The sequence below is a fragment of the Aptenodytes forsteri genome, unplaced genomic scaffold (assembly GCF_000699145.1).
Source record: "Aptenodytes forsteri isolate BGI_AS27 unplaced genomic scaffold, ASM69914v1 Scaffold67, whole genome shotgun sequence".
NCBI classification, from domain to species: Eukaryota; Metazoa; Chordata; class Aves; order Sphenisciformes; family Spheniscidae; genus Aptenodytes; species Aptenodytes forsteri.
In genome coordinates this window covers 43748-57408 of record NW_008795373.1, presented here as the reverse complement: position 1 = coordinate 57408, position 13661 = coordinate 43748, and the positions used below count along the sequence as shown (strand labels likewise).

Genomic DNA, 13661 nt, shown 5'->3' with positions numbered 1-13661 from the left:
GTAAAAAAAAAAGCCTTATCAGAGTTACAAGATTTGACTTACAGAGAGAAGAAAAAGCAATACCTGTGTCCTGGAAAAAGTTATATGTAGGAAAGGTATCTAGCATAGTGTACTTTAAATCAAGGACCATATCAAAGTATCTGAGTGGATAGAAGGTAAAGTTGGACAATGTCCAATAGGAAATAAGATGGTTGCTGTAAACAGGAATGTAGTTTTTAATGAGTAATCTATTAAACAATTTGCTCACTTTTTTCCTTACTTGATACTCTTTTTTACAAATCAAAATATCTTCTGAAAAGTGTGGCTGACGTATGGTATGTTAAGATCTTGATCTTGCTCAAGGGTCATCAATTGCTGTTCTTTTCCATAATGTTAGATTGGATGGATACATAGATAATCATTGCCAATTGAGTGTTTTCATTTTAATTCTGTGGAAGAGTTCTCAAGAAAACAGTGCATTAGGCCTTAGGTGTAGTAAGGGATTTAGTTCATTCTTTAAGTAGGAAGGCAAAGTTGTTTGAGCTTTCTTCAGAACCTTAGGTGACTACAGGTGTGGGGTTTGACAGTTCTCAGCAGTGCTGCATGAATATTGCTGGTGCCACCCAGCTGATTGTCCAGGTGATGACTTCTGTGTGGTCTCTTGTACTGTGCCAACTCAGGAGCTTGCATGGGGATCTGGGAACAGGGTTATGTGTATTATTACAAAACCTGACTGGCTTCCACTCTGCTCAACATGGAGCAGCACAGAAAAGGTTGTAGTAGCACCATGGAGGGAATAATAATGAGGAGGAATTAGCTACTGATGAAAAACGTTGGTTGAATTATACTCTAATACAGCCAGTGTACAAAACCATTTTTATTTTGCTCTGCAAAGCCCAAGCATTTCTAGATTTCCCAAAGTGCCCATGGTAAGAATGATCCTTCAAGCCACGTGAAGTTACCAAGAAGCTACTTCGGGGGTTGAAATCTTCCCCCCCGCCTGTTACAGCTTGCTTACTGTTTACAAGATGTAAGATACACTGACCTGTACAAATTTGAGATATCGGAGAAAATCTGATTTGAATTAATACGTTACAGTAATCTGTAACTAATTTGCCTGGTATAATTTGTCTAAATAAGTGGGTTATTGCACTTCAATATTCCTACAGACAGTCAAGTATAAACTACTTTGATGTCTTCTGTTGTCTTTCAAGGTCATGTATTTGATAGCAGGTATGTGACTGGAATGTGGAATATTGCAAAATGTTGCATTTAGAATATAAAAGCTTCTGGTAAATATACCCACCAAAAATATAAAGGGAAAAATCATTCAAGGCACGCAGTAAACCTGTAACACATCATGAAATTACTTACTCTGACATGTAAATTCCAGCGTGCTGCAATATGTCTTCAGTTGTTAACAGCATATTTATTTTCTTTTAGTTTGGAAGCCTGGATCAAAAGTTAGCCCTAGCAACACGCATACGTGGTCATGTGCTGCCATTAGCCCTGCAGATGTATGGTTGTCGTGTTATTCAGAAAGCACTTGAGTCAATCTCACCTGACCAGCAGGTAATTGTAAGTTAGAGCAATACTTTTTTTATTTTATTTCTTTTTATTGCATCCATCTTTTTACTTGCTTAAATTGTTGATCGTTCCTTCCATTATTAAATGCCCTAGGGACTAAAATAGTTGTTTAAATTAAATTGCTGAGGTACACAAGTAAACCACCAGTGAATATGAAGATTGGACAGTTAGGATGAAATGGAATATTCCGTTGAGGGGGTGGGGGAAAAAAATCACTGTAAAGACAAGGATAATCTTTTTTTTTCCAGAATGAAATGGTGAAGGAGTTGGATGGTCATGTTCTGAAATGTGTGAAAGATCAAAATGGAAACCATGTTGTACAAAAATGTATTGAGTGTGTTCAACCCCAGTCGCTCCAGTTCATCATTGACGCATTCAAAGGACAGGTAGTGTCAACAGTTCACTTCCTCTTCTGTAGGGTTGCTTTGATTTGCAGATCTTTTTCCATCGTTTGCATATACAAGATAGTGTTTGACACTTTGCAGTCAGCTTGTTTTAAGTAGGATAAAAAAGGCATGATAAAATGGAAAAGCTGTTGAAGAGACAGTTAACATGCTGTAAAAAGATGAATCTGTTGGGAGATGAGGCTCTAGAAAGACCTGTTTGGATGTATTATAAATACCAATAGAGGCATTTGGCTTAAGGCTAGGCTTTCTGTTTGAGCGTTGTGATATGCCATTTCAAATTTCCTTTATAACTTTTAACACTACCATTTTTGATGTAGTAATAAAGTATCTGCTCTCTAGCATATATTTTTCATTAAAATTTCGGTTTTCTTCTGTTGCTTATGGTGCAAGTCTGTCTTTCGGCGTTTCCCAATTAATGCCTATCATTAAGGAAATACTTTGAAGAAATACACTAATCTGTTCCGTACATATGGGCTAGTGTTAAGTGAAGGGGGGGCAGTATTTGTTTATTTAAGGTTGGGGGTTTTGTTTTGTTTCCAAAAAAGTTATTAATATAAGATTGATACTGTGCTGCAGGCTAGAGAATATGCTGCAGCTAAATAAGATTTTAATACTCTGAGACAAACATGTACTTTTATAGTCTCGAAGAATTGTAAAAATCTTACTAACTTGGCTGTGTTACTGAATTTTACTTTAATGGATGGCCAAATGTATTTCTTAACAAAATCTACAATATCCTTCTCTCACATTTTACACGACAGCAATACCTGAATTATTGTTGTACATAGTAGTAAATGGCATACCAAGGTTTCTAGGGTCAGGTCTTTTTATGTCAAAATGTGTGTATGGGGTAGATGAGGTGCAGTTTCTAAACTGTAAATAGAGCCCCTCGACTAAAATGTGACTCTGTTTATCTGCTGGACATCCATCCTCAGCTCCAAGTAATTATATATAAAAAATATTAGCTAATCTGAAGTGGCAAATGAAAAATACCACGCTTCAGTCATGTCATGTAACAATACATATCTTTCACCTTCCTGTATCGTTTGGATCTATGTCTAATCAGACAAGATTCTGTGTTCAGTTCTGACCAACACTGACTCTTAAATCTTCTGAATTAATCCCCGAAACACAAACCTAGCTTCTGGAGAAGCAAGCAAAAGGAATAAGCAAGATTTTGACTTACGTTTTTGAATACTTCTTTACAAACTTTATATCTGTAACAGGGAGCCTGTTGTATATGCTGGAATGTGAAATTAGTGAAAATCAGCCACAATAATTAACTCCTTTTTATAAATGCCAAATCTTGAAATCTGAAAATTAAGTACAAATTTAAAAGGAAAGCTTGAAAGGTGAACAGTGCTTAATTAAGGGTCATACTTCCAGGCTTTCCTTTGCAGCTAAGAGGCTAGAAACATTGTAATGAAAACTTGGGTTCTTAGTTGTATAATTACTGGAGACCTTGACACACGAAAAAACTGCATTTTCATCTTTTCCTGACTTCTGCTGGAGATGGAATTCTGATATTGGCAGGCAAAACTCTTTTTATGGAAGTAGTTGGCATGTTCAATTCCATTTCGAACATGGTAATATTACTATATCTGTAAACTTCGGTTGGTTTAACTTCAGTTTGCAATCCTATTTTAAGGTATTTGTACTTTCAACTCATCCATATGGTTGTAGAGTAATTCAGCGTATTCTGGAACACTGTACTGCTGAGCAGACTTTGCCAATCTTGGAAGAACTGCATCAACACACAGAACAGCTAGTGCAGGTTAGTGTGTATATTCATTTTTAATGCATTTTAGAGCTTTTTTTGTTCTCATAACTTATTCCTATCTCTTAGTTTAAGAAATAGTTTAAATGCATTTGCCTCTTTTTAGTTTTCTAGACATTGATTTTTTTTTTTCTTCTTTCCTTCCATAGTTTTAATGAAAATGAATTTGGAAGTTGGGAGGCAAAGAAGATATAAAAAGCCTTTTTCTTACACTTTTGACTGTAGCTTCGAATATAGATTGTAAATGCACAGAATTAGTATATTTTTTTATTGCAAAGATTGCCTTTTTGTAGTTTATCTTGATTCACTCAGGTGTCCTTCAGATAACTTCTAAAAATGTCTAAACACAAATACATTGCCAAAAATATGCATGTTGCATATTCTTACACAAAAAGGGCTTCTTTTCTAAAAGAAGGCAAAAGACCTTATACAACATGATTTCCTGTCTTGGTCTCAGACGAACAAAATGAGTGCTACAAATGGCTTTGAAATTGAATCAGTTCAAATTACTGGAAGGGACTTGGTGTTCAGTAGGAATTTCCACACACAAAAAGGCAAGAATTGCCTTTTGCTACATATTCACAGTCCAGTTTATTTCTCAGTGGTTTCTTGTATATACAAGTCACTGTTTTGGGGAACCAAAGTTCAGGGAGATATTACGGCTGTTAAAGAATGATGATCTTAATTTTGACGACCTCTTTCTTTAAGAGGATGAAAGGTACTCTAACAAAATGCTGTTTTTACAGATTATTTACATTTTGCATGTAAATTTTTGTGGTCCATTAAGTAATTCTTGATGCAATATTTCTTGCATCACTTTGTATAGTGTTGACATTATTATATTTTTCCTTATGTCTGTGCAAATAGTAATTTGAAAGTTTATACAAATATACAAAAGCTGTATGGATTACTTGGTATGAACACAAAAGAAAATTGAAGTCATCTTATTTTCAGGATCAATACGGAAATTATGTTATTCAACATGTACTGGAGCACGGTCGTCCTGAAGACAAGAGTAAAATAGTTTCAGAAATAAGAGGAAAAGTTCTAGCTCTGAGTCAGCACAAATTTGCCAGGTATTGCACAGCCTTCATATATTAAAGGTTCACTAACCTTTTAAAGTTGTAGTATTGGATTTAATTATTGTGTTACAAAAAGGATATGATAGGTTTTTTCCTGTTGTGTAACTTGCCTCCTGAAATTTCATATTTTTGAGATGAGCGGTAGTGGTATTTTATACTAGATTTGGGGAAGGGAAAGGGGAAATGCTGTTCTGTAGCAAAACAAAGAAGATTCCACAGGTTTATGGGATGGTTTTCATTCACCTTGTACAAGTGCGGGGAATGGGTTCCAAGTCTCCATGTGCAGATCCCCAGAGCCAGGTGAAAAGCCATCCTAGAATGTGCTTGATACACTGATGAAGATAATCTGGGACTTGCTTAATTTCTAAAGCACAAACTTAGGACCAGAATCACTTTGCTGTCTTACAAGCATTGATGGCCTTTCCAGCTTCTGAGATATCTGGAAGGTCAGAGACTTCCTCTACAAAAAAAAAATATTTGACAGTATCTCTGATCTAGGCATGCTCCTGAAAACCGCCTTTATTCAAAAAGCAGGAAGCCTCGTATCTGGCTTTCTCTGTTGCGTCTTAAAAGGGCCCACAACCAAAATAGATGTACTAGAATACATCTGCAACCTGAGGTCCAGTATATCTGCTGTAGGTCCAGTGGAAAATCTCTCCCACAAGATAATAAGTATCAGAAAATTACTTTTTTTTACATGAATAGGAGTGTATAATCCTTTAACTTCTTCAATCATTACAGACTAAAGATTTGGAAATCAGGACTTGATGCGTTTACAGTGCGCTCTTTAGCGGCGTTAAGACACTTGAACTGTTCAGATAAATTAAAAATTGCTACCTAAAAGAATGTTACATCTTAAGTCACAGAATGCGTTTGTCTTATTTTTCAGCAATGTGGTAGAAAAATGTGTAACTCATGCTTCTCGTGCTGAAAGAGCTTTACTTATTGATGAGGTCTGTTGCCAGAATGATGGTCCTCACAGTGCCTTATACACCATGATGAAGGACCAGTATGCCAACTATGTTGTTCAGAAGATGATTGATATGGCTGAACCTGCTCAGCGGAAGATAATAATGCACAAGGTATATTTGTATATAGTTTTATTGGTTCAGAAAATATTATCTATACTAATTTTTCTGCTAGACTACCTTTCCCTCTGGATGTAAAACTCACTAGTTTTGTAATCTAGAACTTGATGTATAAACATTAAATTCAGTGGAGCTTGATAAAGCAGAATTTATTCAGGTCTCTGAGCAAAAATTGTAAATCTACAGAAAAGTTTCAAAAGTTGGATTTCATTCCCTCTCTTTGTGCCAGCTTTTCTGTGAAAATACTTTTAATACAAAACTGTAGTATCTGTCATCTTTATTAATATAACAGAAGAAATACAGGTTTCTCTTTTTATTTGCTGGTTGCTGGTATAAATCCATTCTGCAGTTCCCCCAAAAGAGATTCCCCTGCTTCCTAACATACGGGCACATTTTCTACTTAAGAATATCCAGACATGGACAAAAGTGCTATTGCCATAATTGCCCTAGGCTATTTAACACAGGGCCCAGTATATTCCTGCAGGAGCTCTGCTTCCCCCAGTCACCAACAGGGGCATTCCCACAAAAGGGCTGCCTCCCTTTTCCCGTGACAGGCACGTCAGTTATTTGGTGAGTCAAAATCACCAGCTTTACATCTTTCCAGAAACTTCCAAAATTTTGAAATACAGGCTTCTGACACTTTTTTACATAATATTTTTGAAATGTAGTAACCTCTACGTACAATTTTTAGGGGGGGGAATAAAAATAACAGGTTTCTTCTTACAGATTCGACCCCACATCACAACTCTGCGTAAATATACCTATGGCAAACACATTCTGGCCAAGCTGGAAAAGTATTACCTGAAGAACAGTGCTGATCTGGGGCCAATTGGTGGACCACCAAATGGGATGCTGTAAGAGACAAAAAGAAGTGGAAGAAAAATTGAATTGTGAATGATCAAAACATACAACTTAACTATAAATGTTCTGATTTTTTTAAATCTATTTGTTGATTTTGTTCATCCATTTGTAAAATTTTTATTCTTGTGTATATTTTTGGGGAGTGAATTAATAAAAAAAAAAATAAAAAATATCTCCAGCCCTGATCCGGAGACCTATCAGATTGGATGGCTGGCAAAGCACAGAATGCCTGTATATGATGTAATTGTATCAAAATAGCTGTCACATATTTTGTAAATTTTTACCTTGTAAAGTCACTGAAATAGTTTTTAAAGGGAAAAAGTACAGTATTCTTTTAATACACTGGCTTGCAATCTGGTAGGTCTACCCATCATCATAGCACAACAGGTTTATAGAGTTGTATATAGAATTAATCCTTATTTTTCCCTTTTGTGTGAAGTCTTTTATACCAGATTAAAATTGATCAGCTGCATAAACATTATTTAACATGTTGAAAAGTTAAGTTGTATTTTGGTGGTTCACAACATACTATCCAAATAATAAACAGGGCACAGCAAATTAAAGTAGGGAATAATAAAACAATGGAAACTTTAAAAGACTAGCTTTCATCACTTGCTGTGGATACAGTTGGATTGTTTGGTTTTTTTTAAATGGTGCCCGAAGGTTTTCTCTAGTGATGTACTAAAAATAAAAGTGCTGTATATACTTATATATTTAATTGTTGTACAAGGTAGAGGGATTAAAATGATGGTGGTACTTCCACTCAGTAAAGTACACTGTTGGAAAAGGAGTGAACCCTGTATTAACTTTACAGTCAGTTTTACAACGCAGGAAGAGTAGAGATTTGTATTTTTTTATTTTGCATATAGAATTGTAAGGATTTGAAAGTGTTGAGCATTTATTTTGCTTTCTCACTGTAGATGCAAAAAATAGGTATTGATGAAGAGAAAGGGGGCCACTGAAAAGTAAACTTGATAGCTCAACATTTAAGCATGATTGATTAAATATTCAGATGCTTTTTGCTTCCTATAAATATATGCATTGTATACGTGTAGTTAATAGGTGTAAGTTTACAGTTTGAAAACAAATCTCTCGTTTCGATGTTTATTACAAGCCTTGCTAATTTAGTAGTGATGCTTACCTTGGTTGTACAGATGTACATTTGTAAACCTTCATGCTGTAAATGTAATTTGTTTTACCCCTTTTTGGGACAAAAATTTGCATTTTAGTGTATATTCATATCCCCGTTCCCTTTTCTCCCCCTGGCATATAGTGTTGTATAATGTAAATTTATTTCAGCAAATCAAGAGTGATTTTTTTAAATTCTATCTTTATATGGTTTCAGAAATATGAACCGGCTTTCTTTTTATCTATTGTGAGAAACATTATGTTTTGTTTATAACATAGCTGTTGATGCTGTTAATATGGACACTTTGGGAAATCAATCTGTTCAAATTTTAAATCGGGATAGTAAGCATAGTAAGAAATGGACTGAAATATTTGGTTATCACAGAAACCAATGCTTCTTCCATCTTAATAAATGTGGCATGATTTTTTTGTACAGAAGAGTACTGTATTTTTGAATAGCCTTCTCCCAGCATAAAGCAAATATGTATGATACTGTCAATTTTTTTCTCTGGACATAGACATTGTAACAGTAACATAAAGATGATGTACATTTACAAGCGGCCTTATGTACATTTCCCAACGATCTTTTTAAGGCAGAATTGTGACCATATGTGTATAATTAAAATCCTTTTTAATCCTTTGCCTATGGAAATATTTTGGAAAAAGCTTACTTTGTATATTCAGTTTCTGAAAGATAAAGAAAGTGCTTTGTATGTTGTTGAAGTAAGTATTTTGTGTAAAACATTCATTTTGGATGGCTTAACCTAAAGTTTTGATCAACAGGATAGTTTGAAAGCAACGTCTTGAGCATTGATCAAATAAAAGGCTGTTATGGTAGGGGTCTGATCATGAGGAAGGAAAATAGTAGTGGTATAAACTTGTGTAAGGAATTCTGTCGTATTACGGTTTATATCAGGTTTACATAAATCTTACGAAAGCATACATCTGAGGCGCTACTTTTTTTAATGGTAGCGTTAAATCATTAATAGGCAAATGGGAAAGTTTGTTCTGGCCTACTTCCAGTTTCTGAATCGGTCATTTAGTGCCTGCATTACGTGATGTAGTAGGCCTAATTATTTTTAGTAAGCACAATTCTAATTGCCAAGGAGTTTTTGCGTGGCAGTTCACAAAATTCCTCTCGAGAGGTACAAGCTCTGTCACTGGAGCCAGAGCTTTCCCGTAGTCACACAAAGGATGACTTTGAGCCACTTCCTTGGACGCATTGATTCTCCTCGGTGACTATTTTTACCCTGTGTACAAATGCTGCGTGTTACAATCCCCAGAGCCGACGTTCTCTTCAGCACATAAGACAGTAAGGTAGGCTTTCGGGGATGTCCAGGCAGAAACTGATAATGTCCCAGTATTTTGTCCCTGTAGCACTCATGCCATGGTTGAATTTAAACAGTCCTATAACTATCATCCTTAGTGCTTTCAGTATCTCGAACATCATCTCCCACTTGCTCTCCTAAAATCATTTTGCACAAATTCTGTCCAGGAACATGAAAATCACTATTTTAGGCTTTGGGTAGAACCACTAGACTTTTGCTCAAATACTGCTTTTTGATACAGACTGTTTATGGACCAGTTTGATTAGGTTTGACTCCAGGTGGCTTATACTGAATAATGTAATGTTCACATGTATATACTGTAAAAATCAAAATGAAAATGTGTGAATAACACTGTGTGAAATACATCTGGTCTTGTGTTTTTCCTGTAGGAAACCAGCCATTCTTTATATTCTCAGTTACATGACTTGTCTGCTGTCTGTGGAGCTCGGCTTTGAAAAACATTTCTAGTGATCTGGTGGAAATCAGTCAGTTGTTGAAGAACCTCGTATTAGATCATTAAGTTTCCGGAGGCCAGTCCTGAGCAGCTAAACCTTCATATTGTCTTACAAAACATCTTCACTGATGTATAGTTAGGGCTACAGCCTGACGACAGTTTCTTCGTACACCACTGGATGCAGGATGAGTTCCTGAGCATTTGAGAAGGATTGGATTTGTTAGCTGTCTATGGCATCACTGGATCCACACTCACGTCCGTTACTGCCCAGGAGTGTTTCAAAGGACCATTTTTAGCCTTGAGCTAAAAATGTGTGGAGCGAAGTGGTCTGTCTAACTGCAGGGGAGTGGGTCCCCTTTTCGGTGTTAAAATAACTTGCCTAAGTGGCCCTTTATGGACAGAACAACCATAATACTATTATCTCCATTGCTGACTGCTAGATCCACTGATACTTTCTCATCAGAGTATGGGGAAGGTGGAGGTTTCTGGGGGCATAATGTCTAGATGTTTTAGAGTGCTGATGGAGATTCAGGAACTGATTTAGTCACTCTTCTTCCCTCTGCTCTAAGGAACAGGCATTTGAAGAGATGCTTGTGACTTGCTGCGTAGTAGCATGGTAATTAGGTTGATCTGTCAATCAGTTTTGTTCCATGAGAATGTTTGATGTTGAACATACTAGGAAAATGGGTAAAGAGTGAGGTGACAACTCCCACCATGTCATTCAGGGAAGTAAAGCTGAGAGAACAATTGCAAAAGCATTTTAAGATCTAGTGACTGGTCCTTAAAATTGCAGATTGCATGCAAGTCATGTGCCTGGGGAGAATACTCAACGCTAACTCTACAGAAAAGCAGTTTGCTACTGCGTGGTTGCAGTCAGGTCACCCGCAGTGCCCTAATGCTGGATTTTATACCGAGAGCGGTGGCTGGTCATCGTGTATCCTGAGCGCGGCAGATCGTTTTGTAGCTTGGTTCAGTGGTGACGTAGTTCTGTGGTGCTGCTTGAGGAAAGAAAGGGGAAAACCACATGCTGTATCTGATCTCAGCTGTCCCAGCCCACAACAGGGTAGGAGCGTCTCAGTTTAACACAACGGTTCACATCTTGCCAAGCTACTGGTGGCACTTGAAGTGATCCCAAGGTCTCATTAGTCTCTGGGCAACACCCATGTTTCGATGAGTGTGTGCTACAGGCAATGCTTTACTCTGCCTGAAGAGTTTCAATTTGAAGTATTTCCTGTGATTGGAAACGATGTCAGGATGTGCCCAAAGATTGCCGATTCAAGCACCTCTTGGCTTGGGGATGGGGAAACTTGGTTCCTGTCAGGGATAGCATATCCCTCTTGGGGCTCTGCTTGGTTCCTTAAGGGCTAGTGTGCGGAATTGGGCTAGAGAGGTTTGGGAGAACTTAGCAAATGTAGATTATAATGGAAAGACCAGTCATAGGTCACCTCCTCCCAGGCGGGAAGGATGGGAGGATGTCTTATCAAGTGTTGATAGCACTCCAGAGCCAATACAGCACATGGGCTTTTCCCTGCTAGTGCAGTGCCCATGTTAAGGAAAGGAGGCGACTGCTTTATCCAAGGGAGTAAACCAAAACCCAACGTACATGTTAAGTTTCAGAACATAGAGGCTATCAGGAAGCTACCACCCTGCGTCAGGGGCAGAGAGCCACTAGGGAAGACCAAGCTTACGGGTTTAACTGAACTGCTGGTGTTCCTTGGTGAGGTGGTGCAGGAGTGTTTCCTCCATCAGCCCTTTGGACGGAGCTCCTTTTGCATGCTAGCTCTGTGGTTAGGGAACTTGGCCAGCAAATGAGATGCTTGAATTAGTTTCCTTTATCAGCCTCGGGGTTTCGAACCCACCTCCCTCACTTCACAGGAGTATGTCCTAACCACAAGGAGCTGGGCGGGTTCACTTTCTGCTCCTGAATTTGGGCTGGGCTTTTAGCACAGCTTGAACCATTCGTTGCATCACAAACAGCACAAGATGGAGCATGACTCCTAAAGCACGCAGGTGGGAGTGGGTAGGTTCTGCTCTCCAGATCCTTGTCTCCACCTTGATTCTCCCAGATTCACTTAATGCAAAATATATCTTGGGAGCAGCATTCCCCCATCATTAACAAATTGGAAACACCCCAGAGACTTTTTATATAGCAGCTGAAATGTAGGAAGACCTATTCTAAAGGCCCTCTTCGTTTCATTAGTAAGTACGAACATAGGAATAAAATGTTCACCCTCTCACCAGCATTAGTGCTCTGGGCACAAGAGGCCTTCTGCCTCATCCTCCTCTGCTTGCACAGTACCTACCCAGCCCTAAAGTATCTAGATCTGCAAACGAGTCAGGGGCACGTTGCAGGTGACACAGCTGATGTACTAGACCACAGGACAGGGAGAAACCCCTTACTAAGCTGAGCTGAGCAGCCCTAATGAGCTTCATTTGAGCTTAAGACCTGCCTGGAGGGTTCAGATTTCCTGGCAGCCACACAGCGCCGCAGCCCTTCCGGGCTGCCGGATCTTTTCCCAGCCTAAGGGGGGCAGGAAGGCAGACAACTCTTCCCCGGCACAACAGTGCTCAGGTGGTGGAGGCTGTTTAGGGAACGCAGCCTGCTTGGCTGCTGATCACAAGGCAGGTTCACACGCTACGGTTTCACAAATGCTCCCATCGGTTGCTACAGATCGTATCCACAGCGGCATGGAGCTGCTGTGGTACTCGACCACTGCAGGGGAATGTCACTGGTGGGGACTGGTGAGGAATTGGCCAAGCCTGTCTGAGGTCCCTCTCCTTACAGGTGAAGTTTGCTGTGCCCTCTCAGGCTGCAAGACCACAGTCTGCTCCTGTCAAAGGGCTTTTCACAGGAAGCAGAGCTGTTTCAGGTGTCATTTAAAGTAGGTCCTAAAATAAAGATCCCTGAAGATATGCAACTGCTTACTGAGGGCCAATGAAAACTACAAGAAGAGGGAGTGTTACGGCAAGGGCAACACACAGGAAGGTGGTGGCAGAAGCACCGGCTGGCCTGGCCAGCGAGGGAGATGGTGACAGAAAGCACATTCACAGCTATATTCTCTTCTCCCATGAGTGCAAATATAGGCACCCTATTCCTTGTCTACCTCAGGAGAACCAGAAGTTAGAGGTTCCCTGGTGGGAAGGAAGACCTCTCTTTCCTCCCCTATATAATCTTATGTCCCTTTCTCTAACAGGACTGAAACACAGCATCAGAAAGTATTTGCAGTTCTCCCCCCGCCCCCGACATGATCCATCCAGGAGGAGAGGTTTCAGGAGGCCACCTGCTCGTACAAGCTAGGATCTTGGGGAAGGATTCAGCCCAGTTGCTTCTCCGTTGGGCTCAGATCTGGTGGGTCTGCCTCAGTGCTGCTCCCTGCTCCGCACCTTTGTATATAACCTGGCTTCCAGAGGCTGGTAGAACAGTCAGAGCAATTGCTCGTTAAGCAAGGATTACAGAGGGCTGAAGCTGGGCTGAAGAGCTGAGGATGGACAAACTCAATGCAAGCCACAGCGTCAATTCCAACCCCCTGCATGGAGGGATGGTTTGAATGGAGCAGAGTTCACTCTGTCAGAGCTCCAGGCTATACACTGATCTCATTCAACTGTGTCATTTGGCTCTTTAAAAGCCTTTTTGTTTGAAAAGTGACTATCTTAAGTACTCCAAAATTCACATGATGTCTCCTGTTTCCTTGAAATGTCATGTGTCTCATGAGAACCAAGGGCTTGATTATTCATCCCAGTTTGGGAGTCATGCGAGCTAGCATCCTGCTGGGAAAGGGGCTCTCACCCAGCCCTACCCCGTGTGCCACCCCCTCCACACGTGGGGAAACAAAAGCCCAGAGATCTGATCGGGGCATTAAAGGTCACCCACTCTACACTTCTGTGAAGTCCTGCACGGCTCCTGCTATCCACTTCGAGAAGGGATACTCCTACAAGGGCCATGCAGCTACACTCCATCAGCAAGGCTACG

General features: G+C 39.5%; 1 protein-coding gene across 3 annotated transcripts in view; it reads left to right on the top strand.

Moving 5' to 3' along the window:
• Window positions 1–9601, top strand: part of PUM2 (pumilio RNA binding family member 2) — a 48901-nt gene extending 39300 nt beyond the window's left edge. For 2 of the 3 annotated variants that reach the window (XM_009280500.1, XM_009280499.1), the window contains 6 exons: window positions 1423–1551; window positions 1815–1952; window positions 3622–3747; window positions 4705–4826; window positions 5722–5914; window positions 6647–9601. In XM_009280500.1, the coding sequence (XP_009278775.1) occupies window positions 1423–1551; window positions 1815–1952; window positions 3622–3747; window positions 4705–4826; window positions 5722–5914; window positions 6647–6778 (840 nt within the window). In that variant the 3' untranslated portion in view covers window positions 6779–9601. Of the gene's footprint in view, window positions 1–1422; window positions 1558–1814; window positions 1953–3621; window positions 3748–4704; window positions 4827–5721; window positions 5915–6646 lie in introns of all 3 variants that reach the window. The other variant, XM_019472395.1, reaches the window with a different exon arrangement.
• Window positions 9602–13661: the final 4060 nt, after the last annotated feature.